The following is a 24,490-nucleotide window of genomic DNA, read 5'->3' as shown; positions in this document are numbered from 1 at the left end:
GTCAAAAATATGAATTTTTCATTTCCTTATTATCGATAACACAAACGATAAACAACGTTTGTAATTTTCAGATTTTGCATTTCAAGTATCCCTGAATAACTGATCTCTGCCAAATTTGATCAAAGTATGCCATTCATAAATTTAGATTTCATTTTCATTTTATACCAACCAACGTAAACAACTTTCTGATTGTCTAAAAAATACAAAAAAAAAAAAATAAATAAATAAATATTTTAGTTTAAAAAACACAACATGCTCTTCTTAATTCTGTTCGGTATAACTGTCTTTATGGTAATAAAACTCTACTGAGTTGAATCCTATAATGGCAATACATAAACAAAAACCCCTCTAAAATTTTGAAAAGTTTTTCTAAGGAAAATCTGGTTTACTCCCCAATTCAGTTGACTGAACTCTCAGATCATTTAACATTAGCCATACCTGGCAATAGGATTATATAGCAGCATTTTTTCAAATTTTATTTTTTACAAATTTTGTATTTTCATAAATTTCCCTTGGTTTTATTTTATACATTTACAAGCTTGCTCCACTCTTGGCGAGAAATGGCTCAAGGTGACACGATTTCAACATTCAAGTTGGTCTTAGTGGGTGATGGAGGCACTGGAAAGTCAACGTTCGTCAAGCGTCACATAACCGGAGAGTTTGAAAAGCGTTACCTCGCCACAATGGGCGTAGAAGTTCATCCACTGAAATTTCATACGAGTCGTGGCCCATTGTGCTTTAACGTTTGGGATACGGCCGGACAGGAGAAATTCGGTGGACTGCGGGAAGGCTACTATATTCAGGCCCAATGCGCCCTTATCTTCTTTGATGTGACCTCACGCACCACCTATAAGAATGTGCCCGGCTGGTATCGGGACTTGATTCGCACCTGTGGCCATATACCGATTGCCCTCTGTGGCAATAAAATCGACATTAAAAACTGCAAAGTTAAGCCAAGAACATCCGATTTTTATAGCAAAAAAAATATGCAGGTGAGGCGAGTTGTGAAAGCAGATATATTACACCACGTATTTGTACATTATTGTTTCAGTATCTAATATATCAATAAGCTTTATATTTTATCTAAGCCTAGAAAAATCTAATCTAATCCAACCTAAAACCTAACTGTATTATGTTTCTATATTCCATTTACAGTATTTTCCAATATCAGCCAAATCGAATCGTAATTTTGAGAAACCCTTCCGCTGGTTGGCACGCGTATTGGTTGGTGATCCGCATCTGAGGTTCATCAATATGCCTGCACTACAGCCACCAGAGGTTCACATGTCGAAGAGCTGTCAGCTCAAAATGCAGCGCGAACTGGAGCAGGCCACCGATTTGCCTCCTGATGACGATGATGATGACCTATAGACTAGGCCAGAGCCAAAAAAAATTCCGTATGTTTGATAAATTATATTTATAGTAATGAAAACGAAATTAAATTTCTGAAAACCGTACCGATATTTCGTCGAAATCTAACTACGAAAATTTTGCTTATATTCCGTATACGTCTCACATGGCGGCCAATTAGTAGGCTTATATAACAGCCATTGACGTAAGCCTGCAAAATGAGAGCGAGACAAACAAATTTGCAAATGGCGTCATTCTAGCCAACTTTCTCTCTCTCACTCTCTTGCTTTTTCTCAGTCTTTGGGATTTTATATGTCAGCATCTTCGACTTGTGTTAAACCATCTTTGTATTTGGGCCATTTTTACCATTATTTGCAAGAAAAAAGTTTTTGCTTAAAGCAAATCATAAATAAAATATATATGAAGCAAAGTTTTTTTTTCGGTCTTTTTTTGGCTTTGACAAACGATTCATGTAGCTCGCTAGGGCACAAATCGCATGTGCTTGGCCATAATACTATTAGCTTATTTGATTAATGGCCAAATTGTAATCCCAGCTGTGACGAGCGCAAACTTGCACTAAACTTAAAGCAAATGTCATGACCTTCAAAAAAAATTTATGTAATTTCGTTATTATGTGCATTAACAAATATAAGTTATCTCAAGAATATTAATATTAATGCATTCAAAAGTCTCTTCTGTTTTCTTTTTATAATATGAGTATATTTGAGATGACTGTTTGAAGTGAATGCTTAAAGCTCTTCAGGCAGCAATATTTAACCTCAACACCTCTTGTTTAATAGCCTTTGAATAATTCTCGGAATTTATTTTCGTTGTTTTTTTTTTTTTTTTAAATACCTACAAACTTTTCATCTTATTTATCTTATATATATCTTCAAATTAATTTTCAAGCTTTCCTGTACGGGAAATGCGCAATCGGAAGCGTTTATTCAGCGTTCATTTAATTGAAATTTATTCCACAAAATAAAAATTAATAAATTTATCAGGTGAAAGGTAGAAATTGCAGCTTCTCTAAAATTATAAATAGTGAAACGATTCTCAGCTGTGACGTGATTAGTTTTTGAAAAAAAAAAAGAATTCGACTTATCTAACCTTAGCCAATATTACATTAGTCTAACTATTATAGCCGACCCCAATATATAACCTAAGTAAAATTTTACATGCACAAAGTTCAGATGTTCAATTTGAAGTTAACCCAATCTTCGTTTAGTCAACTTCAACTTTACCCAACTTCAATACACTTAGCCGAACTTATCAGGGTACTCTCTCATATACTTATGTGTTCCATTGTGTGTTGCCTAATCCGGCGACTTTTGGCCTCACTTCAACCGAGCTGAACTCGTTGAGCCACACGTAAATCCTTCAATAGCGGCAATTGAGAACTCCGGTTGAATGCCACTGAGACAATGCAGCATCAAATAGCCGTGCAGTTGCACATATTCCCGCACAGCTACAATGAGCACACAACTATATATAATACATACATATACACCCATGCTTGAGCAAAATAATTGTCTATTGTGTGCGCTTATTTCGTCTTTTATATCTATTTCTATTTCTATTTTGTTGCTTTGTATCAAATTGCCATTGCCAGGCAACGAACTAAGCTATATAATTTATATATATACATATATATCTATATATATATATATTTAGTTGGTATGGAATATAAGCACAAACCTCTAGTTCGTGGATGCCGCTGGCCAAGCACAACTGCTGCAAATAATCGCAATGCTGCATTGTGCGCCACAATAACAAAAGTCGTATGAAATTATAGCCAAAAGTGCAATGACAAATTACAACAACTGAACAAGAAATTTAAACAATGGGCACTCTTTTGTTAATGATGCAGCATAATAGTAGTTTACGCTAAGCATACGTATATAATCTGATACTTTGTAAAGGTTTCGCGTAGTTGAAGGATTTACTATAAAAAATAACATTGTTATTTTTTAATTATATCAAGTTCTAATCGAGTGTTAAGCCGCATATCATAAGCATTCTATTTTTAATTTAATAAATAAATAAATTTAAATAATAAATGTTGTATATAATAATATATAATATAAATAAAATATACAAGTATGAATTGAAATGAAAAGCAAGATAAATTAAATTTGCCACAAATATTTTAAGCTAATCCTTTAAATACATATAGTTAAGCATACAAAAGCTGTAAGTATTAGGTAAACAAAAAACCGCAGCCATTTTTCTACGCTGGCATTTACACGGAAAGAACTCGAATGAAATGTTAAATGTTCAACGTTTTTCGTTCTGAAGTGTCTGTTCATGCCGAGCTATTGTAACCCTATGTATTTTTCTAACACACACACACACACACACACACACGTATTATACACTTTGAAAAATTATATAACCTTTTTCCTGCTGCGTTTGCATTTTTCATGCGCAAAGAAGAACTTTTGCTTAACAATACAAAAGCGTAAAATATTTAAGTGGCAAACGGAGCGATGGAGCTAAATGGGAAATGGGGGGCTTGGGGAAGCTTGGCATTGTGCGCGAGTAGCTCGCATATATGACCTTATTTGCGTATACGTAATATTCGCAGATTTTTTACTTGGCAACTGCCATCAAATAAAACATGTTGCAATTGTTGCAATGACAGAGGGGAGTGGGGGGAGGCAACCTAATGGATTTGTAATATGTCCCAAACTATCAAATATTTAGAATGCCATAAACAAACTTTTTCTAAAACGAATCCAAATTTGGCATATTGACAGCGTGAAATTAGGATGCGAAAGCTACAATTGGCAATAGCTACGCAGTATTAACAAAACAAGTTTCATCTTTTAGCAAAAATGTATTTATAACATTTCTTTTCATTTCTTACTTTACAACACTGGCAAGCGGTATCAAATTCTCACTTAGCTACTTATCATTGTTTGCTTGACTTTAGCTTTTAGCTTTAAGCCTTACGTTTGAATCCTTTCAAGCGCATTCAAAGACCTCAAATTATTTCCAGAAACCGTTTGGTTGCCACATTGCAGCATTTTGCAGCACTGGAAAATATCTCATAGAATTGCTATCAACGCTGACAGCAGGCAGCCGGTTGGTTGCCAGCCAAACTGGCAAAAGGAGCCCACGTTGAGGGCGGGCGAGGACACCTGCTCTATAATCCATTCACTTACGTGCGGAAATTATTATAATTGCATTAGTTCAGAGGCAGAAAATTGAAATTGAAATACGCTAGACGTTAGCCAGGACGCAAGCCAGCACGAAGCAGGACGCGACAGGATGCTGACGGATGCGGCACGTCAGATTCACTTTACGTAATGTGCGCCAGTAGATGCAGACACTGAACATGTGGCATGCTAACGACGATATTCTCTGCTCTGCTCTTTAAAGGCTCCAATTTAATTAAAAAAGTAATTAAATTTTCTTCCATTTTTTTTCTGTAGCAAAAGTCAATTGCTTATAATTTCCATTAGCTGAGCAAAAAATAACGTCATGTTAATGGAAAAAGTTGTGTATGTGTGTATGTGTGTGAGTAGTTCTAAGCACCTGATTTTACTATATGTTTTTTCAGGCATTCATATACTCGTGCATATGTGTTGTTGTTGTTAAAGTTTTGACTGGCATTTCGTGCCTTGCGCAAAAACTCACTGGCAATTCGTGTGGGTTTTAATGACTGGCACAAAAATCAATAAAACTAATGGCTTTGATTCGCACGCCAATCGCTAGTCATGAAGCTAAACAGCTGTCCATCGCTAATCTCTAATTTAAATAGTTTAAAGCGGTACTATAAATGACTCAAAGTCAAGGATTAATCGTGCCCAGATATGAGAAGTAAAAAAAGACTGCGTAATGGTTACATTAGTTGTGTATATTTAATTTGTTTTTCAATTTAGGCATTTCTTTACTAAATAGGTCAAACTAAATTTTGTGTGAATTCTAACTTCTAAAAAAATATAACATTCTTTTGCGTTACTGTTCAACAAATCAACATTAACACTGCCTCAAGACCATTATATAAAAATATTGTTTTTCTCTCTTCCATCTCACTTCACTAAATTTCGCTTTTATTACATGCCAAACAATTTTATCACTGATTGCGATCGTAAAAAGAAAACATTTAATTGAATATTAAAGACTCGTTAAGGCAACGAATGAAAATTTTACGTAAAAATACATTTGAAACGCGACAAATGCAGAAACAAAATAAATAAAAGGAAAAAATAAACAAAAAACTCTTCAATATGGCAAAAATGTTATATGCGGTCTGCATGCGATTGCCAGATTTGTGCGCAAAATATGCAAATATTTAAATGGCAGAAACGAAAAACCATTGTGCTCAAAACAAGAAACGGAATTATCTATAGGCTTTGAATAAGTGAATACCCTACGAAAAGCAAGTTCTCAGAGTTAACTAAATATACATATATTAGATTGTCTCATTGAGCAAAATTTAATTATATTTAAATGTTTACTTAAGCCTCAATTATTGTTCTTTTATTTACCATAAGATATATTTACATAGAGTATTCGTATTATATACAGACTTATATACGATTTTATGGCATAATTATGAACTTCTTTAGGCAGTATAGCCCACATTCCAGAGCAATTCGTAATGCCCTCCGTGAGTGTGTAAAATTGTCTACCCAATAGTAAAAAGTCAGTTGGCATGCAACCCACCCGTGCAAGCAATAAGAAATATAAAAAAAAAAATGTTTTAGTTATAATTCTACCGAATCACCCAAAAAATGCACACGGCATAGATTATTCGGTAATGTTTGCAAGTGAAAATAAAATGTCCTATAGAACAACATATGGAATGAAAAATAGTGCAATTTGCTTATAAATTATTCAAAATTATTTAAATGTTAATTAAGCAGCATTTTCACATTTTTTATGACTTTAAAGTATTAGGAACCCTTTTTTAATTTTTTCATTTAAGATTACTGGCTTTTTCAGTTTTAGCAAAGAAAATAATTAACCTAAAATAGATACAAATTAATTTAAAATGAAATACTAATCTAAAGAAAATATTTTATTGCCAATTTTCAAATATTTTAGAATAAAATATTCAACTTAACCTACAATTAAGTTAAGAGAACCGCCGTAATTGAATAACGTTTTGCCAGTTTGTATTTATATTGAATTATTCAAGATCCTCTCTCTCATATAATATTCAAATTCTAATATCACTTTCTAGACTCTGTAAGCTGACATGTTTGAGTACCCTTCGGATCCTTTCGGAATAGTAGGAACTGGACCACATATAATTAGAAAAGTTTCACACTCGACGCAGTGCTGTGCCCTGCGCCATGGAGATTGGCCCCATAGAATTCTAGAAAAACTTCTGCGTTTCACTTACTCGTTATTGTCTATGGCTCTTGTGAATTTGCTTTGGGTTGGCTTGGTCCTCTTTTGGTTATGGAGATTAGAGAAGGGAGAGCAGGGGAGGTTTGAAAATTGCTGTGGTCAATGACAATGCAAGCAACTTGATTCGACGCGCATTCAATGCACAACGGAATTGTGCATAGAATGGTCTGTTCAAATGCAAAGATTTCAATTAATGTGTGAAAACGTTATTCGGAACTAATCAGTGAAGCGTAAAAAACAAGTGCTTCAAGCGAAAGAAACCCAAATGCTAGGTCATAAGCGGAGTAAATTTTGCATTAAACTGAACTAAATATTCAGAGGGAAAACCTTAAATACGAAGACTTAAATGGTTATTACTTTAAGTAAATTAAACTTCCAGCTTATACTTCAAGCACATATAGATCGAATGAGTCGGAACTTGTTAAAAATAGGAACCTCCAAACATTTATTTTCACAGTTAGCTAAGCTAAGCAACTTAATCAAGCTGACATTTAATATGTTTTCAGCAACTGGGTTTTTTCTTCTAAGTACCACACGTGTGGTAAATGCTCTGAAGCATTTTCGCTGGAAATCAAAACTCGGATTAAGATACCCTGCTTAGAACAATGGTCAGTTTGCATATTGATGAGGTGGTCTGATAGTGTGCACGGCACACACATCGCAGGACAAAGGACACGTGCTGCCAACAATAACAACAAGTGCTGGCACACTGTGTGTGTGTGTAACTGTGTGTGGGCCATTAGATAAGTGCAACAATAGCAATGCATTTGGACTGGGCGTCGCCAGCTGACTTTGCCTCAAGTGTGACTAAGTACAATAACAAAATTGTGAGGCAACTGAATCGATAGGACCAGCCGCTATGCCGCCCCACGCAGAGCTAAGCACGCTGTCGTAGTCCTTGTTTCTGTTCTCGTTGTTGTTACCATTAAAGTGCCGCTGGAGGTGGACGGTGGTGCAATAAAAGTTTTGACTGCGCTGCGCTGATGTAATACCGCAAGACAATCTGCCTTTGCACGTCATATACCCAAAACAGCAACAACAACTGAAGATATCAAAAGCCGGTAGAACACAAAGTCCTCTCCGTCGCTCTCTTTGCAGCGATAGAGAGAGCGCTCTACACTTTTGGCTGAAGAGCATGCGCGCGCGCTTCTCTCTCGCTCTCGCTCTTCCTCTTTCCAACAGCTGTAGCAGGAAGTGCCAGCAAAAAGAAGGCATTGCTAACTTTTCAGTGCTCGTAATTTGATGAATCAGCTGTTCTGCAAAGCGCACCCCACTCAACCCTTACCTGCCCCTTTGCGAAACCATAACTGGAAAGCCAGGCGACGTTCTTGTGTTTCGTGCTTGTATTCTTGTGCTTGTGTTCGCTGCCTTGTCGCCGGTTGGCTCTGCCCGGCCGGTCCGCTAGCTAACGGTGCCTCGTCGTGGTACACTTCCTTCAGGCCACATAGACTACACCACATGGCTATTGATTTTTTTTCTCGTTATTTTCCGTCCCGTCTGTCTGTCCCAATGCTGACGCGTCTGGTGTTGAGCGTAATGTACATTAATTTATTCTATGCCAAGCCGAATTTTTTATTATTTCTTTCATTCCATATTTCACTTTTGCATTGCATGTTTGCTTACACCCAACTTCGTTTCACGACACTCCCAAGAATTGCCACTGAGAGCTGGTAAAATTATATATGATACATAAAAATGGAAATTTGTGTCGCTTTGTGTTCACTCGACTGCAGCTTTAGCAGTTAGAAAAAGTCAAATATACAATCTCATTGCTTTCAAAATCCCAAAATTGTCGGATATTTCACGGAAATTCAATTTATAAATAGATATCTTATTAATTTACTTTCATTATTAATTTAAATATTATACTCTTTAATATATCATTATCTGATTTAATTTGACAGTAACTCAGAATATTTCTTGACCGCAATTTCATTAAATCAAAAATAATCCCATGATATAATCCCTCAGCAGTGCAACACCCTCTCGAGCAGCTATAAATTCAATTCAGTCACCCCCATTTGGTCTGCACCCCTCATCTTCGAGTGCACCCTTCGTCATCCTTCGTCGCGCCTGTGGGTATGCAATAAAAATCTGTCTCACATAAATCAAGCGACTTGCACAGAAATCCGCAATATAAATAAATAAAAGCAGTCGCTCTATGTAAGTGGGTTAAGAAACTGCAATTTAGGAGCCGACAGATAGTTATTTCTTAACTTATAGTTATCAACTGCAACATGGAGATAGAGAAATGGCTTAAAATATAAAGCAATTTAGGCATGACAGATTAGTTTCTTAGCATTTTATGCAGCTCATCTTCATGAACAATATTTCAAGTATAATGACTGACATATTTTACATTCTCAGTTTTAGACCCTGTCCGCATACAACCGTCGATTACTCAAATATGAAAGCTATTTTAATATATTGTATATTAAACATTACTCAACATAAAAACAAAGTATTCTTTATTGTAAGTGACCACAGAAATTAATTAACAAGAAATACAGTATAGCATACCTAGTCTCAATTATTGAAACAACCAATTAATTAAATAAAAAACATAAAAGTTACAATTCAATATCAGTAATATTTTCATATACAAGTCTGGGGAGACTATGCTGTATTATTATCCATATATATATTTATGTATTTAAGGATATATGTATGTACCTTGTCAACCGGCATTGATGGGCACGCTCTGCACAGATTCCAGAATGAGCCAATCATAGGGAAATGCTTTTATTGTTGTCGAACCCAATGATCAAAATACAAATTAAATAAACACGCGCGCGTTTACTTGTTTTAATAATTTATATTAATATTTATGTGAATTGTTCGCGTTGTCAACTTTTAGAGGCGCAACAACCGCAACTAATACATACACAGAATAACACACGCGTAACACTCGCTCGCTCACTCGCAATCTTTCTCTCTCTCACTTTGTCACACACTCACTCACTCTCTCTCTCTCTATCGCTTTTCCTCACTCTCTATACGCACACGCACCTATTAAATGCGTTGCGAAGAAAGTGTGTTTGTGTTTGTCAAGTTTTCGGTTGTATTTGCTGTCTTTCTTTTTTGAGTGTCTTATGGCCCGCAGCTGTGGGAGGGAGAAGAAAACGGGAAAAGTGTAAGCGGAGAGAACGTGAGAAGAAGTATTGCATACCAGCAGGCGACAGCAAGTGCCGTTATAATGATGATCTCATACACACGCAAACAGTCGCACACAAGCACTCACATGCACGCACACAAACACCATATTTTTATACGCCTAGGCGCACACATTGAGACACACTTACAAACGTCACACAATTGAGCCAATTAATGTATAATTTACAAAGTTCGCATGTGTGTATAGTTGCCTTTCCGGCCAACTTTCGCTATTCGATATTAAATTTTGTATTTCACACACAGAAATAGCTATAAAGACCTCTTCCCCTCCTCAATCCGTCAACCAACAAATCGATATCTATTTTTCGTGACAGCCGTGTGCTATGCAATACTCTTCTTTTGCCGCTTGTTTTAATTTTTTTTTTTTTTTTTTCTTCTTTTTTTGAATTATTTGTTTCTGCTGCACTAATTCGCCGTTAGTGGGCAGTGAAGCGCAACATTTGCCGTTTACTTCAGTTGCCACTGCAAAAATTTACTTAACACTGAACACACATTTTTTGCTTTCAATGCAACGTTGCTGTCGCTGCTGCTGCTGCTGCTTCTAGTGGGCCAAATAAAAATTTCTTCGTTTTACCGCTAACGTTTGCAACTCGACGACGTTACGTACACGACTGAGCGGAAAGTGTGCAGCAAAGTGCCGTCGGCTGTATACGAATGACAGTAACAGAACGCCGCCAAGCCACCCAATTGAAGCCAAAGCGTCGGCGTTGGAGTTGACGCAGCGCTTGGAAGTTGTGCAGCAACGCAACCGGGGGCACTGTCTTTCGGGCAGCTGTTGTGTACCGCTCACTGGACAGCTGCATACCACTATTAAAATAAACATATGTTACACAGCCAGAGGCGTACCATGCACGTTTTGCAATAATAAATATATTCAGTAAACATTTGATATTCCTTATTTATGAAAAATTTATTTCCATTTTATGAACTCAATAATTGCATCTAAAATTCGAGCATTACTTTTAACTGTCTGGCAACGCTAATCAATTCGCGCTTACGTGCAACCGAAACAGCTGACTATCATATTGCAGAAACTATCGATACATAGTTATTACTAATACATCGGTTATTTTTTATATCAGCGGCACAACAAACTATGGAGTTGAACTGGGAAGTTGTTTTTTGTGTGGGCATAGCGGTATTAATACACATTCTGATAATAATATTTGTCATGGGCAAGCGGCCAAAGAGCATTGTGGGCCGTCACGTGGTAATCACCGGCGGCTCCAAGGGCATCGGCCTCTGCTTGGCCGTCGAGTGCGCTATGAAAGGAGCCAGTGTCACAGTCATCGCCCGCGACGAGAAACCGTTGAGTATGTGCAAAACCAGAAATACAAGCTGTAAAAATTTCCCTGTTTAACGACTCTCTCTCTCTCTCTCTGTTTCTCCCACTGCATGTATCCACAGGTGGTGCTGTGGCTTTATTGGAGGTAGTGCGCCAGCGACCGGATCAAAAATTCCAATATCGGAGCTTGGACATTGGGGGCGACTATGAGAAAGTGGCCAGCGTACTAAGCGAGCTGGAGGAGAGCACGGGTGACATTTATGCGCTGATCAATTGCGCCGGCATGGCAATATGCGGGGTGTTCGAGGAGGTGGCTGTGGCGGATGTGCACAAACTGATGAACGTGAACTTCTTTGGCAGCTACAATTGCACACGCTATGTGCTGCCCAAGATGAAGAAAGCTGGCGATGGCATCATTGTACTAACCTCCTCGCAGGCAGCCATGTTTGGAATCTACGGTTATGGACCTTACTCTGCCAGCAAATACGCGCTGCGCGCCATGGCGGAGACAATCGCAATGGAGTCGCGCGTCTATGGCGTCTCAGTTACATTGGCTTTGCCCTGCGACACGAATACGCCGGGATTTGAGGAAGAGGAGAAGTCAAAGCCACGCGAAACAAAAATCATTTCCGGTGGTGGCGGACTTTTGGAGCCGGAGGTTATGGCCAAAGCCATACTCAAGGATGCACTGGTAAGATGAAACTAATACACATAATTTATTTGGAATTAACTGTCGGATCTTCCACAGAGAGGCAACTTTATATCCACGGTGGGGGTTGAGAGTTGGTTGATTACCATGCTGGCCGGCGGCTTGTTGCCTTGGGATGGTTTCTTCACGAATCTGCTGCACGCCTTAGTCATTGGACCTGTGCGTCTTTTCGGCTATGGCCTGCACAAGTACTTCAACAGCATTATACGCAAATGCGCCAATGAGGATGCTACTAAGAAAATAGATAATAAGGAAGCGAATAATGCAAAAGACGAAACTCAGTAACAACCAGAGGAAGAACCTATTGACGAGCTGTGTCTTATATTCCATGCTAAGCAGTACAAATGCAAATGCCTTCTGTCCTTAACATATATCTCCTAAAGCCTAAAACCAAATTCATATTGCTCGTATTCCATTTCCATTTAATTGTTATTTTATACAGCTTATTAACGTATTTATGTTGGTTTCTTAAGAATAAACAAACCAACTACTTGGTTTGATTCCCATTTTATTTATGCGAAATATACATACTATATCAACATACTTTTTGTATTGCTAACCCTTTTAGAAATTAGCTTAATTTGACATGAAAATCCGGAAGCCTTACGATAAGATAAGATATGCATATATGTAAGTAAGCAATTTGCTCTAGCACTCGAATGTACTGCTTCCACAGTGACACAATATCTTTAAAATATGTATACATATAAAAAGGCAGAAATAATGTTTAATTACTATATCTTATATAAGTCACCTGTGACACATTTATAGCTAGCTTATCTTTTTTTAAATAGACGCGCCTTTTTTTTCTCCAAATGCGTCAAAGTCGAGCAATTTTGCGTTTTTTCAGCACGTTGCGCACTTTTCGATCGATTTGACTATCGTCTTACTATCATCACTAAAAATAAGAGTTCTGGCGATGTAAGGAGGTGTTTTGTATTGATTAGTGCAAAAACGTGTAAATTTAATTATAGAAAATAATTAATATGTATATTTTAAGTAATATGAAAACTTGTGTGATAACAAGTGCGTGCACTTGAAATTTACGTAGTTATATTGCAAAACACGCAACAAAATTTTGCTATCGTCAGCGCTCAGTGCTAGTGATGCCACAAGTGGTGTTAAAAAGTTAGAACTGTTTAAAGAACTAATTACTTGCAATAAATTAATTATAAATTATAAATCCATGTATACTAAATACAAGATCTAATACATATGTTCAGATTATCAATATAATACAATGGACTCATAACGCTAATATGTTGCCACGCAAACAGCCATCTTCAGCTGAATAATAGCCAACATCGCAGCACCGTTTATGCCGTTGTTTGTGCGGAATAAATAAGACAAGTGGAAGATAGATACATATAGATATTTATAACTTTTTAAACTTGTTAATAACGATGTAAATGAAAATCAATGCCAACAAGTGGAAATATATACAAATAAATTAAAATAATTTCGAAAAATTGTTTATGTTGTTGGTGCCGCAATTAATACTCATTTAAAAAATTGTATAAATAAACGGTTGGTATGAGTGGACAAAGTGTGATCGTGACTATAAAATACCCTGTTTGATAGTCAACTATGTGAATCAATTTGTTACTTTTTCAAAGTTATATATGTATAAAGTGAATGAGTTATTCGTGCTTCATATGCATACTACATATTATCACGGCTACAGGGTATTAACGACTGACTACTCAACACAATGAAACGGTCAATTGATTGTCGGTCGTTCGCTGCTCAGTTGCCTTTCATTTATTATTGTTCTCCCTGTCACTTTTGCAAAAACAATTATATACATATGTACGTACGTAATACGACTTCTTGTCCAGCTGTATACGTACTGTAATTAGATATAAATATACAATTAATTAAAAGAAAGACAGAATGCTTCAAGATGTCGTTGATTGGCCGTTTCGCTTATCACTTTACGACGTTTTGCACTTTACGTGTGTCGTAACGTCATCAACAACAACAAAAGCAAACTGCGTCCTCAGCTACAGCGGTCATTTATGTGACCCACGTAACGAATGTGCTACGTAGTTTTAGCTGCAAAAGCTTTAATTGCGTTCTTGACTATAAATTAATTATATATTATTCAAACATATGCACACATGCTTATTTTTATCATCATTTCAAAAGCAAATATTTATGAATTTGTGTCTGAAAGCAGAGATAAAGTGTGGGCGAATGACTGTAGCAAGCAAAATGATTTACTCAAAGCGAATGTAAAGAACTCTTAGCAAAGTGCACTATAGAAAACAACTCTCTTATGAGTAATTGGGTTCTTTTTTTAACAATAAACATAACTGATAAAAAAAACAGCTCAGAACTTCAAACTACTAATGTAAAAATATGAATAACTAAAACGAATCAATGAATGCAATGAAAGTAATAATATAATTTTTGTTTGAATAATATATGTACATATGTATATATTATACAAAATAATATAATATAAGCAAACGAATGTCTAAAGAGATAGTAATATTAAAGGCAATTAGTGCACTTATTATTTACACAAACTTCTATATAAATCTCTTTCTAATTATTAATACTATGTAAATATGACTAAATTCCCGACATTAAGCAAACTCTGGTTATCATATTAAAGGGCATTACGCCCGAGTCTATGCAAAGAAAATGCTTGTTCATTAAATGCTGAATGCTAAATATAGAATACACACTCATTTGTACATATGTGTATACATGTGTCTATATAGTATACAAATCTTTAAATTTTCGCATGTCAGCAGTTGGTCACGTATGGGATCTAAGTGGCTTGCTATACTCTATAAGAAAGTAGGGTAATATAATATGAAGAAATATGGTTGGCGTCTTTTTTTTACCTATGAGCTCATATAATAACATTAAGAAACACCGATATGGTTTGAGAATATCAGTCAAAATGTCTGTTAAATATTTTGTTGTATAATATTAATAAAATAGTATAGCTCTTGCTGTATTTATAAACATTAAGATTCATTTATGTTGGGCGTGTAGCAAAGTATGTATTGCTATAATCTAGCTACTAAATATTCAAATCGAAATTACTCTATAGAAACGTTAGTCAACCAATAAATACTGTTATTTATGTTACCAGTAAGCTAATAAGTTTCGCTTTCTGTCGATGTTTAACATAAACATAACAGTGTTGGATTATGTTCCTTAGAGTAAACACGTTTCGTGTGGACAAACGTTTGCCAATTCCTGGCACTTGTTTTTATCTAATCAATAGTTTCGTCAGTCGCTACTGACGTCGTCGTGGCCATTATACAATAAATTTATGGCAAGTGTACGAATATATATATATGTATGTCGTTTTTCGTGAGAAAACAATGTTGTATTACCTTTATATTTGGCTTTTCTGAACTACCTTGGGCTGACCATATCAGCTCCTTTTGACGCAGACTGTGTGCGCTTATCTAGACAGCCCAGTTGTGTGCGAGCTGATTTGGTAGTTTGTGCTCTGCCAGATTTGTTAATACAACGCAGACTTGTCGCTGATATCGTTTGTATGTATATTTGGCATACACAAATAGTGCGGCGAGAACACTTGTTCACTGATTAATTATTTGGTTGACTCTTGTTTCAAGCAAATCCAATTCATTACTTTGCAGCCAGCCGGACGAAACGGATACGTGGAACACACAAATAGCTTTGCTTGCAGCTGGAGTAGAAGACACAGTCGACTACTCGCTGACACACTTGCCCAAAGATGTCACAAAATCAATCATATTTCTGGCAAACGACCAGGCACAATGTATATCTAAAGCGATCCGCCAAATGGCACATGGCAATGGCCTTGATGGTGGTGCTTACATTCTCGACCATATGTGCGGCCGAGTCGAACCCAGATGGCGATGAAAATGCCATACTTGCCGACAATCAGCAGGTAAATGAACTTGAACTTACTTCGAAATATGTAGTTTCTAATCAATTTGTAATTTTGGCACAGAATGTTGAAGATGATCAAGCGATAATTAAATTAGGTACGGAATCAAATGGAATACTGGAAAAACAATTGGATATTGAACCGGAAAGGGAGAAGAAAATCAAGGGCAGTTTTATCGATGCGTTTACCGCATCGATCTCTGTTATATTATTAACAGAGCTAGGTGATAAGACTTTCTTTATTGCTGCCATAATGGCAATGCGCCATCCCCGTTTGATTGTCTTCCTCGGTGCTATAACCGCATTGGCTCTCATGACGGTTCTCTCATGCGTATTTGGCATGGCAGCAAACTTTATTCCTAAGGTAGATATATCTCAGTGGCCTTATCTGGAATGACATGCATGTATCTAGCTAACATACTTATCTTTCGACAGATTTACACGTATTATATATCTACTGCATTATTTTTAATATTTGGTCTAAAAATGTTGTATGATGGTTACAAAATGAAGCCGACTGATGCCCAAGAGGAGCTCGAGGAGGTGCAAAGTGATTTGCGCAAGCGTGAGGATGAGGTAAGTCAAGACAGATAATTAGATTTTATAGCAATATTAACTAAATATTACTGTAGCTGTAACAATAGTTCGTAAACGCAAAACCACAAATTTTTTATTTACTTTTTGAACACCAACGCTTTGTTAACAATTGATTTTAGTTGTACTTATTGTGCTTATTGTAAATAGCTACGCTTTATTGGTTGTACCTAATGATCGGCAGTATATCTTTTTATTAATATACTTATTTTCGAATAAATAGCAATAACAATAACAACAACAATAAGAAGAAGACGAGGCGATCACTTCATTTGCTCGTTTGCCATGTAAAAAGCTTTAGTTATGTTAGTGAACACGTTTATAGTCGTAACTCATTTAGCCTCTATGTGTCACAAAACAAACAAACAAACATTTCGAAGATATAAAAAATAATTGAATGCGAAACTCTCCTCTTTCGTACTGTATAATTATAGCTAAATTGCATGCTAATTGCGCGACCCAATCATAATAATTTACTAATCATTTCGAATTTGAAAAAACCCCAATCTAACAACGAGTCTTAAATCAAGTTGTGTCAAGCTGTTGGCGCAAATGAAACACTCACTGGCATTGCAACAAAATGTTGGGTGTGTCATCAGGATGAAACGATTATTTGCCATTAATCAATTTCATTCACATGCAATTTTCAGTTGATTTTTCGTACATACAAATATATATTGTATACATATATATCGACTTATTATTTTTATATGAAATATGCTCCTAAGCACACACATTCGCCTATATGACTAATTGCACGTCGCAGTGTAAAGAAGATTGAAAATACAAAATGAACAGACAATTAACCAATTTTCAAGTTTCAAAATAAACCGCTTAACAGCAAAGACCAGAAAACAAATTAATTTGTGATTTGTCTACAAAGCTAATGTAAAATTTAATTATTCTTTCTTTCAAAACTCCACATAAAAAAAATATTTCCATAAACCTACCTGTGTTAAAATCCCGAATTATTATCTCGAAATGAACAACAACGAACAATAAAAACAAACAACAACAAAAACTCCTAGCTAATGCGCATGGCGACTCGCAAGTATGAGGAGTCGGAAGCGAAGCGTAAGAATAGCAATTCGGACAAGGAGGATGCCAGCGAACAGCCGCTGATCCATGGACGCAAGGCGAGCCTGTTGCCCAAGTCGAGTTCGGTCAACAGCTCTGAGATGCAGCATCGTCAGCGCAAGCCCACCAATACCAGCAACAACAACAACAACAACAATAACAATACCACCAATAACTCAACTAGTGATAAGCAAACGAGCTGTGATAAGACTGGCAACGATGTGGACTATCACAACACCGAGGTGCTGCTCAAAGATGGAGGACGCGTTGTCGAACAACTGAAGATGACCACGTTCCATAATAGTCCCACGCACTCGGCATCCATTGCCTCATCGAACCAGACCGAACAAACCCATTGTGATTATCCCCGTAGCAACAACAACCCCAATGCGACCGTTAACCCCGATTCGGAACTGGAGGCGGCCGAGCCACGTGCTCCACTAGCTGGACAAGAAAGCATGTATAGCATTGACAACGAGGAGGGCGCGCTCAAAGCACGGGTTAGAGATCGAGCAACAATGTTATACAGCTGTTGTTTCATCTACGTTTCACCTGCTTTTTCAAAACAATCAGCAACAAAAGAAAAATCCCAAAACAAAATAATACACCAACACACACCCATACACATCTACACACATACTCATTGAGCGTTTTATTTAATTGCACATTATTTATAATTGAATAACACATGCCATCTTGCTAGTGATTTACGGTATTTGTCATTCGATACTTTGTTTCATTTTCATATAATTTCATACATTGTTGCAACTAGGTTATGTCATTGCCAAAACGTTCCAGCACATACACTCACACACACGCACACTCAGATACAAATATATAATGCATGTGTTGTTCCTTTTCCGTTTAGTTTCGAAGTGATCGTTTGTAATATTTTTTCTCTCTGAGATAAATATTTGTTATTCTTTTTCTATTCAAATTTTTCTATATTTAATTGTGCAAGTTCGTTTTGACGTTATTTCCCCCTTTGTTTATCCTTTGCACACATACGTCTCATCCACCAAAAAGTGAATTGATCAACATTTTAACATTGAGCTCTACCTTTTCGACTTGCAGCTGGATCGTGATGTTAATACTGCGCTGGTGCATGACGCGGAGAGCGGACGCCGTACCAAGGTGCAACGCCGAGGCGCCACCTACTTTACTATGCGCATCTTTGCCCAGGCCTTCACGATGACCTTTCTTGCCGAATGGGGCGATCGTTCGCAATTGACAACTATCATTCTGGCTGCCAGCAAGGTGGGTTTCCAATTACATAATAGAATTCCTGGATTCATCCAATATCAAATTCATCACTTACATTACTAATTAGTTCTACTTTACTATTCCAACTTCCAGTGCTCCAATTTTCCCATTTCAAATGCATGAATTTCATTGTCAAGACTCGTTGCTTCATTTGCAAGTGCTCCTGTTCCACTTCCAACTTGTTCCATTTCTGTTTCTGTTTTCTCTAATCAACCTTTCTTGTCTTCTTGCAGGACGTCTATGGCGTGATTGTTGGCGGCATTATTGGCCATTGCATTTGCACTGGTTTGGCTGTGATTGGTGGTCGCCTGGTGGCCTCCAAAATCTCGGTGCGCACTGTCACCATTGTGGGCGGCATTGTATTCATTGGCTTTGCGATTTATGCGGTGCTCATGCCGCCAGATGATCTAGTTACCAACTAATCATCGATATTAGCCTGTTGTTTGTTGAGGACTCCCCCACTTCCCGTAACAAGAGGATATATGAATTTAAATTGTAGTTTTCGAGGAGCAACAGGCACTATCTACTAGTATTTCTGTTCATTTTTTTGTAAATTGATGCACTTTATAGCGAGAGAGCGCCTCTAGCTAACCCAAAGTGCCTTCAGTGCTTTTCGCTTTAGCCATGACAAACAAATTTAGTTGCCAAAAAAAAAGAAAAAAAAAACGAAGAAAAAAAGTATATACATATTTTGTACTAGATCTTTAACCAATTAATAATTTCATTGATTTAAGTATTAAAGTTTTCCTTGTTGTACATACGCGTGCTTGTTAACTATGTTGCCTAAGCTCCTCTTAATTAGCTCATTTAAATTCCTAATTTATGTAGCAATGTTTACTTAAAAAAAAACTAAAAAAAAAAAATGTGTTTATAGATTTTACGAAATCTTGATAAAGAAAATAGTAAAAGAGCAAAGTGAATGTTAATTTGAAGCCTTTTAATTTGTATGGGGGAACGATGAGCTTCCTTGCTTAAAATGTTCAAGGGCTGTTATTAACAAGATCTGCAAAGGTCCGACCTGTTACATCCCCTTGGAAAGAGTTTAATGAAAGTGATTTGAAGACCTTAAATCAAAATACTTACAGAAAAGATTAAAAAAACGAAATATAAGGTTTGTTCATATAATTTATTTTACAAATACAATTAAACGCTTTTAAGGTACTTGTGCTTATTCGAGACGAAATTTGGTTAGGGGTTATAAGATAACAAGAGTCGAATACACACACATGCTTACTTTTGCACTGGCATAGTTGACACGAGCCTTAAATGGTTGGGCGTGGAAATTCACTTCATTGTCTTGGGATCTCGATAGATGCCCGTGAACAAAACAGCGCTCGACTTGTGATCGTAGATCAGGAAGACGAACGGATGATTACACTCGAATTTGGTTGGCTCCACTGGCCGGGCCGATCGGAAGCTGACCAAGACTGTAGCCGCCGCCGCTGTACTGCCCTCCTCATCGACCTTGATTTTGGCCATGTGCTTGGCGTCGCCAAACGAGAGCTGCTGCTCGGTGCTGAAGTCGTTGAAACTGGCGGTAGAGCCGAATATCTGCTTGACGCCCAGTTGACCCAGGATCTAAGGAGAGTTAAAAGCTTTAGATAGTTGCAGGAGATATGACATTGGGTCTCCCCGCTTACCGGCAAGAGCTCCAGACGCTGCTCGAACTCAAATTTGGGCAGCGACACCTCGATTTCGCGCATCGAAGCTTCCCTAAGCGACGCGTCTAACGTGTCGGCATTCAGCTTGGACAGCACCTGTTCAAGTGCATCATTGTTGAAGGCAGGCAATATGATGACCATAGATATATCAGAATTCTCATCGTCCTCCTTCATCGATGTCTTGTACGGCAGCTGGAGAACATGGGCGCCTAGGCGCTCATCCGGATGCAGCAGGAAGTTTCCCTTCTGCTTCATCATGGGCACAAAAGAATACTTCTCGCTGGATGTATAGAAGGGCATTTGTTGGGTCTTGTCCGCATTGAAGCGGCTGGACCACTGGCCCTTGAAATAGGCAGCATTGGCCAGGACCAGTTGAGTTTGGGAATCGATATCGCCAGAGGCAATCATGTCCTTGATCTGATCGTGTGTGACGTTGGCAATCCAAGAGTTGATCTGCTGACGCGTCTCCTCCACATTGTCCTTAATGTTCAGCTGAACAATTTCATCGTGCAAACGCGAATCCAGACAATCGGCCAGCTTGATGTGTTCGTCAAAGTACAGACGATCAGCGGAAGCGAACTCCAGTGGCATCTGCTTTGTGCGCACCTCACGCAATTTCTTCTCAGTGCGATAGGCACTGCGCACCGCCTCCTTGTTGGGCGCCCAGTTCAGGCGCAGCACATTGGCCAGCTCCTTCTCCGACTCGCCGGTAGCACCGAAATACGCCAATAACAGGGCGTGGTAGGTGCTGTAGGGTGAGAAGAACACATTCTCGTTGGGCGTCGCCTTCCGTATGGCATCCAGCATGGCCACCGAGAACTCCTGCTGGCCCCGATACAAATCGGAGCGCAGTGACGACATGCTGCTATCAGTTGGGGTGCCACACAATTCAGCGTTAAGCAACGCTGGCAGCACCAGCATCATCAGCGATAAAAACACCTTCATTCTCTGTAGATATACAATTTGAGAGAGTTTGGGATTAGCAACCTTCGCCTTGTCAAATACTACGTGAGTGGAATTCAATACCATGGCCTTGCCGGGTATTATTTGCTGGCATTATTAATTGATAGGAATGTCTATAATGCCGTGAAGGAGGTACAATGACACTAGAAACATTATTTTATTTGAAATATAATTTATTCTTTTACTACCTATAGACTTCTTTTATAAATTATAGCATCAGCTGATTAAAATGATTAAAATATAATATCAACTTGATGACTAAGGGATGTACACTAGAATCATTTTTTTAATATACAGCAGAATAACAATTTTGTTTTATTACCTATAGATTTTTTAGTTTTAAAAATAACCTTATCAGTTTTTCGGTATGAGTTTCTCAATAATTTATATAATGTACTTTCCATGAAAGCAAATTTATAAAGGGTTTCTATTAAATTGAAGGAATGATAGCATATTATTTTTATTTGCCTAGAATGTAATATAAACTTGATGCCAGGAGCATGATAAACAATTATAATTTTGCTTCTATGCATGTATTCTTTCCATATCTTGTTTAATCAAGCTTGAGAAATAACTTTATTAATCTTTCTATTCTGATACTTCAATTCAGTTTAAGTTTCAATCCAACAAAACCATTTCCATCTAAAGTGATGACATATGCAGTTATTACTTTGCATTTTGGGTTTTTTTTCTGTCATTTTCATTTTTGTTCCTTTCCAAGGCTAAGCCCACAAATTAAATCGTTTTCCTTGTTAATTTCATGGCACTGCTGCAACTTAATGGCATTTCGAATGTTGACAAAGCAGATCAAATGGCTGGCAAGTCAGTGACAGCTGACATGATCATGGGAAAAACGTGCCTCGATAATGCCGTTTAGCATTCGTCACGTACAAAGATCGTTTGGCTTTAAAGGCGCCTTAATTTATGCAAACAGCTAAATGCCGGCAAATTCATGCCTCGTAAGATTTCAGGTTATTAAAAAAAAACCCTTCAAGCTGGCTGATTCATCCACTGAGATGCTCCCCACAGCAGCGACAGCCAATTTATCTAAATCGCACTTTCAGCCAATTGCAACATCCCGCTCTCAAGCTGACGGCCGGAAAGTGAAAGTTGGTCTGCAACCGAATTCGCAACAACAACGGCTTTTGTTGTTATTGTCTTTGCTGTTGTTGCACTCGGCAGAGCATAAAAAAGAGAACGACTTTGTCTTTTCGCCATGCGATCGCAGCTGACTGCGCGACGTCATAGTTGCGTGATTTGCCGACGCAATGAAAAACAAAAAAAAAGAAAAAAAACCCAAATAAAAACAGAAAATTAACATTTTCAAAAACCAGTTTAAGTCCACACAGTTGTGTGCACTTTTGAAAATATGTATATGTATACGTGATTCATAAATTGTTAGCATTTCAACGCTTACGCGCTCTTCTTTGACCCTGTATTGGCGATTTTGTAATTGGTTTTGTTTTATCTCTCTCTCCCTCTCCATTGCTCTGTTTGGCTTTTGCGCGCAGTTTACCAACACAGGCATAGCCTCCACTTACGCCTGCGCTGCCCGCACACTGGCGAAAAAAACAACAACAATAACAACTAGTTTGCAGGGAATTTCCAATTGAAGTTGACGCAAAGTATTGAACGTGACAATGCATAATGTTTACCTGACAATTGTTGTCAATGGAGAAGCAGTAACAAATATAATTTATATTAAGTGATTTTCTCAAGAAATAACTGTAAACTATTGAGAGCAGCTTATACAATAAGTTAGAATTTTCAGAGATAAGGTTATTCTATACATATTTGAATTTCATTATCTTGAACCCCGAGGGTAAAACCAAACTCTGACGTGTATACATACATATGTACATATAATATTCATTTGGGTACGAATGTATGTACGTTTACTACCAGGGCGGCTTTTATAATACAAGAAAGGAAAAATGTAGTTCAACTTCACATTAATTTCTCTATAACAATAGCAAATTGTGTTTGCGTGTGACAATAACAACAACAACAAAATAATACAAATAATTTTGAAATCACTTATATAGTGGAGCAAACCAGATTGATTGACGGCACATAATTCTCCAGAGATTGTACAATTGTTAATACCAATTATGAGAAACGTTTAATATTCATATGTAAAGAGGCTCTAGATTTAAAAGAAACCGGTCGCATTTGAGATAAAAATAACGTACGATTGACTTTTACCTTTTTTTTTGGCTGATAGGCTTTATTTACTTTATGCGCACTCACAAAATACACGACTTACTTAAACGCCTTAAGCATTTGCACTGAGCTTGATGATGAGCGCGGCTCAAATTATATCCCGATATGACGAGCCATATGATAGTTACATTCGATAAAATTAATCGATACACAAGTGGTAGATTTGGTAAATATTCGAAAGAGCGATATATTTGTTATCAAATCCACTAACCAGGTTAGTGTAAAAACGGCAGCTAAAGCAGAGATACAAAATTTATGACTCATATTTTTTTCTTTTTTTTTTGACATCATATTTGCCGATAGAACACTAGAATTTTTAAAAATTGGAACTATCGCCACTTCATCGAGGTGAGCAAAGAAGACTAAGCACAATCGATATGAAATATTTCGCTTTTAGTATTTTTGTGTTTGGCGCATTATTTAAACTACCTGTGTTTAAAGTAAAACTTAGAGATACTGGAATAAAACAGTTTCTAGGTTATATGTTTATTTAAATATTTATATGTAACTTTACATTAAAGTATAGTATTCTTAAATACTGAACTAAATGCAAACATTGTGCATGTTTACGTTAATATCACGATTTTGCGAGTATTTATTTATTTAAAAATCTGCATCAAATCCAATATAATTAAATTCGAGATGACTGTGAGGGCGACCAGTTAGAGCAGGTGTTGATCACCTTGGTAGTCCGCAATATCCTTATGCAAATTGACAACTTGACAACTTGACCGATATCGAATTGATCAAGGCTAGCAAGATGACTATGTGAAGGACGTTTAAATAGTTGGTTTTGCTCCCTCTTAAAGTAATTCTAAATAATATTATACACTTGTGCCGTTTATTCCAGTCCTTGAATCAATTAAAAAAGTCGTCTTTTGTAGTCTTCTGTGCTGCTCCCCTTTCCTCGTCTTTTTATAAAATACA

The 24,490-nt window shown here is 37.2% G+C and overlaps 5 protein-coding genes across 18 annotated transcripts in view; 3 read left to right on the top strand and 2 right to left on the bottom strand.

Moving 5' to 3' along the window:
* LOC108653932 (uncharacterized) overlaps positions 1-10,623 on the bottom strand; it is a 36,260-nt gene extending 25,637 nt beyond the window's left edge. Inside the window, exons 1-2 of one of the 8 annotated variants that reach the window (XM_089259772.1) lie at positions 10,463-10,623; positions 9,388-9,817 (exon numbers count right to left, since the gene is read on the bottom strand). In XM_089259772.1, coding sequence (XP_089115898.1) covers positions 9,388-9,444 — 57 coding nt within the window. In that variant the 5' untranslated portion in view covers positions 9,445-9,817; positions 10,463-10,623. Of the gene's footprint in view, positions 1-9,387; positions 9,818-10,016 lie in introns of those variants that run through there. The other 7 variants (XM_089259774.1, XM_089259767.1, XM_089259770.1 and 4 more) reach the window with 7 other exon arrangements.
* LOC108653988 (GTP-binding nuclear protein Ran) lies at positions 151-1,457 on the top strand. Of its 2 annotated transcripts, XM_018104976.3 has the most exons (3): positions 151-291; positions 539-992; positions 1,156-1,457. In XM_018104976.3, exons 2-3 carry the CDS (start codon positions 561-563, stop codon positions 1,369-1,371), a joined length of 648 nt encoding a protein of 215 aa, XP_017960465.1. In that variant the 5' UTR covers positions 151-291; positions 539-560; the 3' UTR covers positions 1,372-1,457. The 2 variants fall into 2 exon arrangements, with proteins under 2 accessions (XP_017960465.1, XP_017960457.1); XM_018104968.3 differs by lacking the exon at positions 151-291 and having other exon boundaries at positions 457-992.
* Positions 10,624-10,940: 317 nt separating the features above from the next.
* Positions 10,941-12,423, top strand: Kdsr (3-ketodihydrosphingosine reductase). Its single transcript, XM_030383674.2, has 3 exons — positions 10,941-11,201; positions 11,296-11,864; positions 11,922-12,423. The coding sequence occupies exons 1-3, from the start codon at positions 10,985-10,987 to the stop codon at positions 12,165-12,167; spliced, it is 1,032 nt and encodes a 343-aa protein (XP_030239534.1). The 5' UTR covers positions 10,941-10,984; the 3' UTR covers positions 12,168-12,423.
* Positions 12,424-12,729: 306 nt separating this feature from the next.
* Positions 12,730-19,642, top strand: LOC108653920 (uncharacterized). Of its 5 annotated transcripts, none has more exons than XM_089259821.1 (7): positions 12,730-12,803; positions 15,509-15,783; positions 15,847-16,146; positions 16,218-16,358; positions 17,405-17,953; positions 18,528-18,710; positions 18,810-18,897. In XM_089259821.1, the coding sequence occupies exons 2-7, from the start codon at positions 15,607-15,609 to the stop codon at positions 18,837-18,839; spliced, it is 1,380 nt and encodes a 459-aa protein (XP_089115947.1). In that variant the 5' UTR covers positions 12,730-12,803; positions 15,509-15,606; the 3' UTR covers positions 18,840-18,897. The 5 variants fall into 5 exon arrangements, with proteins under 5 accessions (XP_089115947.1, XP_017960347.1, XP_089115931.1 ...); XM_018104858.3 differs by lacking the exon at positions 18,810-18,897 and adding an exon at positions 18,950-19,642 and having other exon boundaries at positions 12,731-12,803; XM_089259805.1 differs by lacking the exon at positions 18,810-18,897 and adding an exon at positions 18,950-19,642 and having other exon boundaries at positions 12,793-12,811.
* Positions 19,643-19,823: 181 nt separating this feature from the next.
* Spn88Ea (Serpin 88Ea) lies at positions 19,824-23,689 on the bottom strand. 2 transcript variants are annotated; one of them, XM_089259823.1, is made up of 3 exons: positions 23,540-23,689; positions 20,357-21,325; positions 19,824-20,294 (listed from the first exon to the last, which is right to left on the bottom strand). In XM_089259823.1, exons 2-3 carry the CDS (start codon positions 21,320-21,322, stop codon positions 20,001-20,003), a joined length of 1,260 nt encoding a protein of 419 aa, XP_089115949.1. In that variant the 5' UTR covers positions 21,323-21,325; positions 23,540-23,689; the 3' UTR covers positions 19,824-20,000. The 2 variants fall into 2 exon arrangements, with proteins under 2 accessions (XP_089115949.1, XP_089115953.1); XM_089259827.1 differs by having other exon boundaries at positions 23,546-23,632.
* Between the last annotated feature and the right edge of the window lie 801 nt (positions 23,690-24,490).

The sequence above is a fragment of the Drosophila navojoa genome, chromosome 2 (assembly GCF_054131105.1).
Source record: "Drosophila navojoa isolate 15081-1374.11 chromosome 2, UAZ_NAV_1.0, whole genome shotgun sequence".
In the NCBI taxonomy this organism is placed as follows: Eukaryota; Metazoa; Arthropoda; class Insecta; order Diptera; family Drosophilidae; genus Drosophila; species Drosophila navojoa.
Note: the sequence above shows the minus strand (reverse complement) of the source record. Positions and strands in the feature narration are given on the sequence as shown.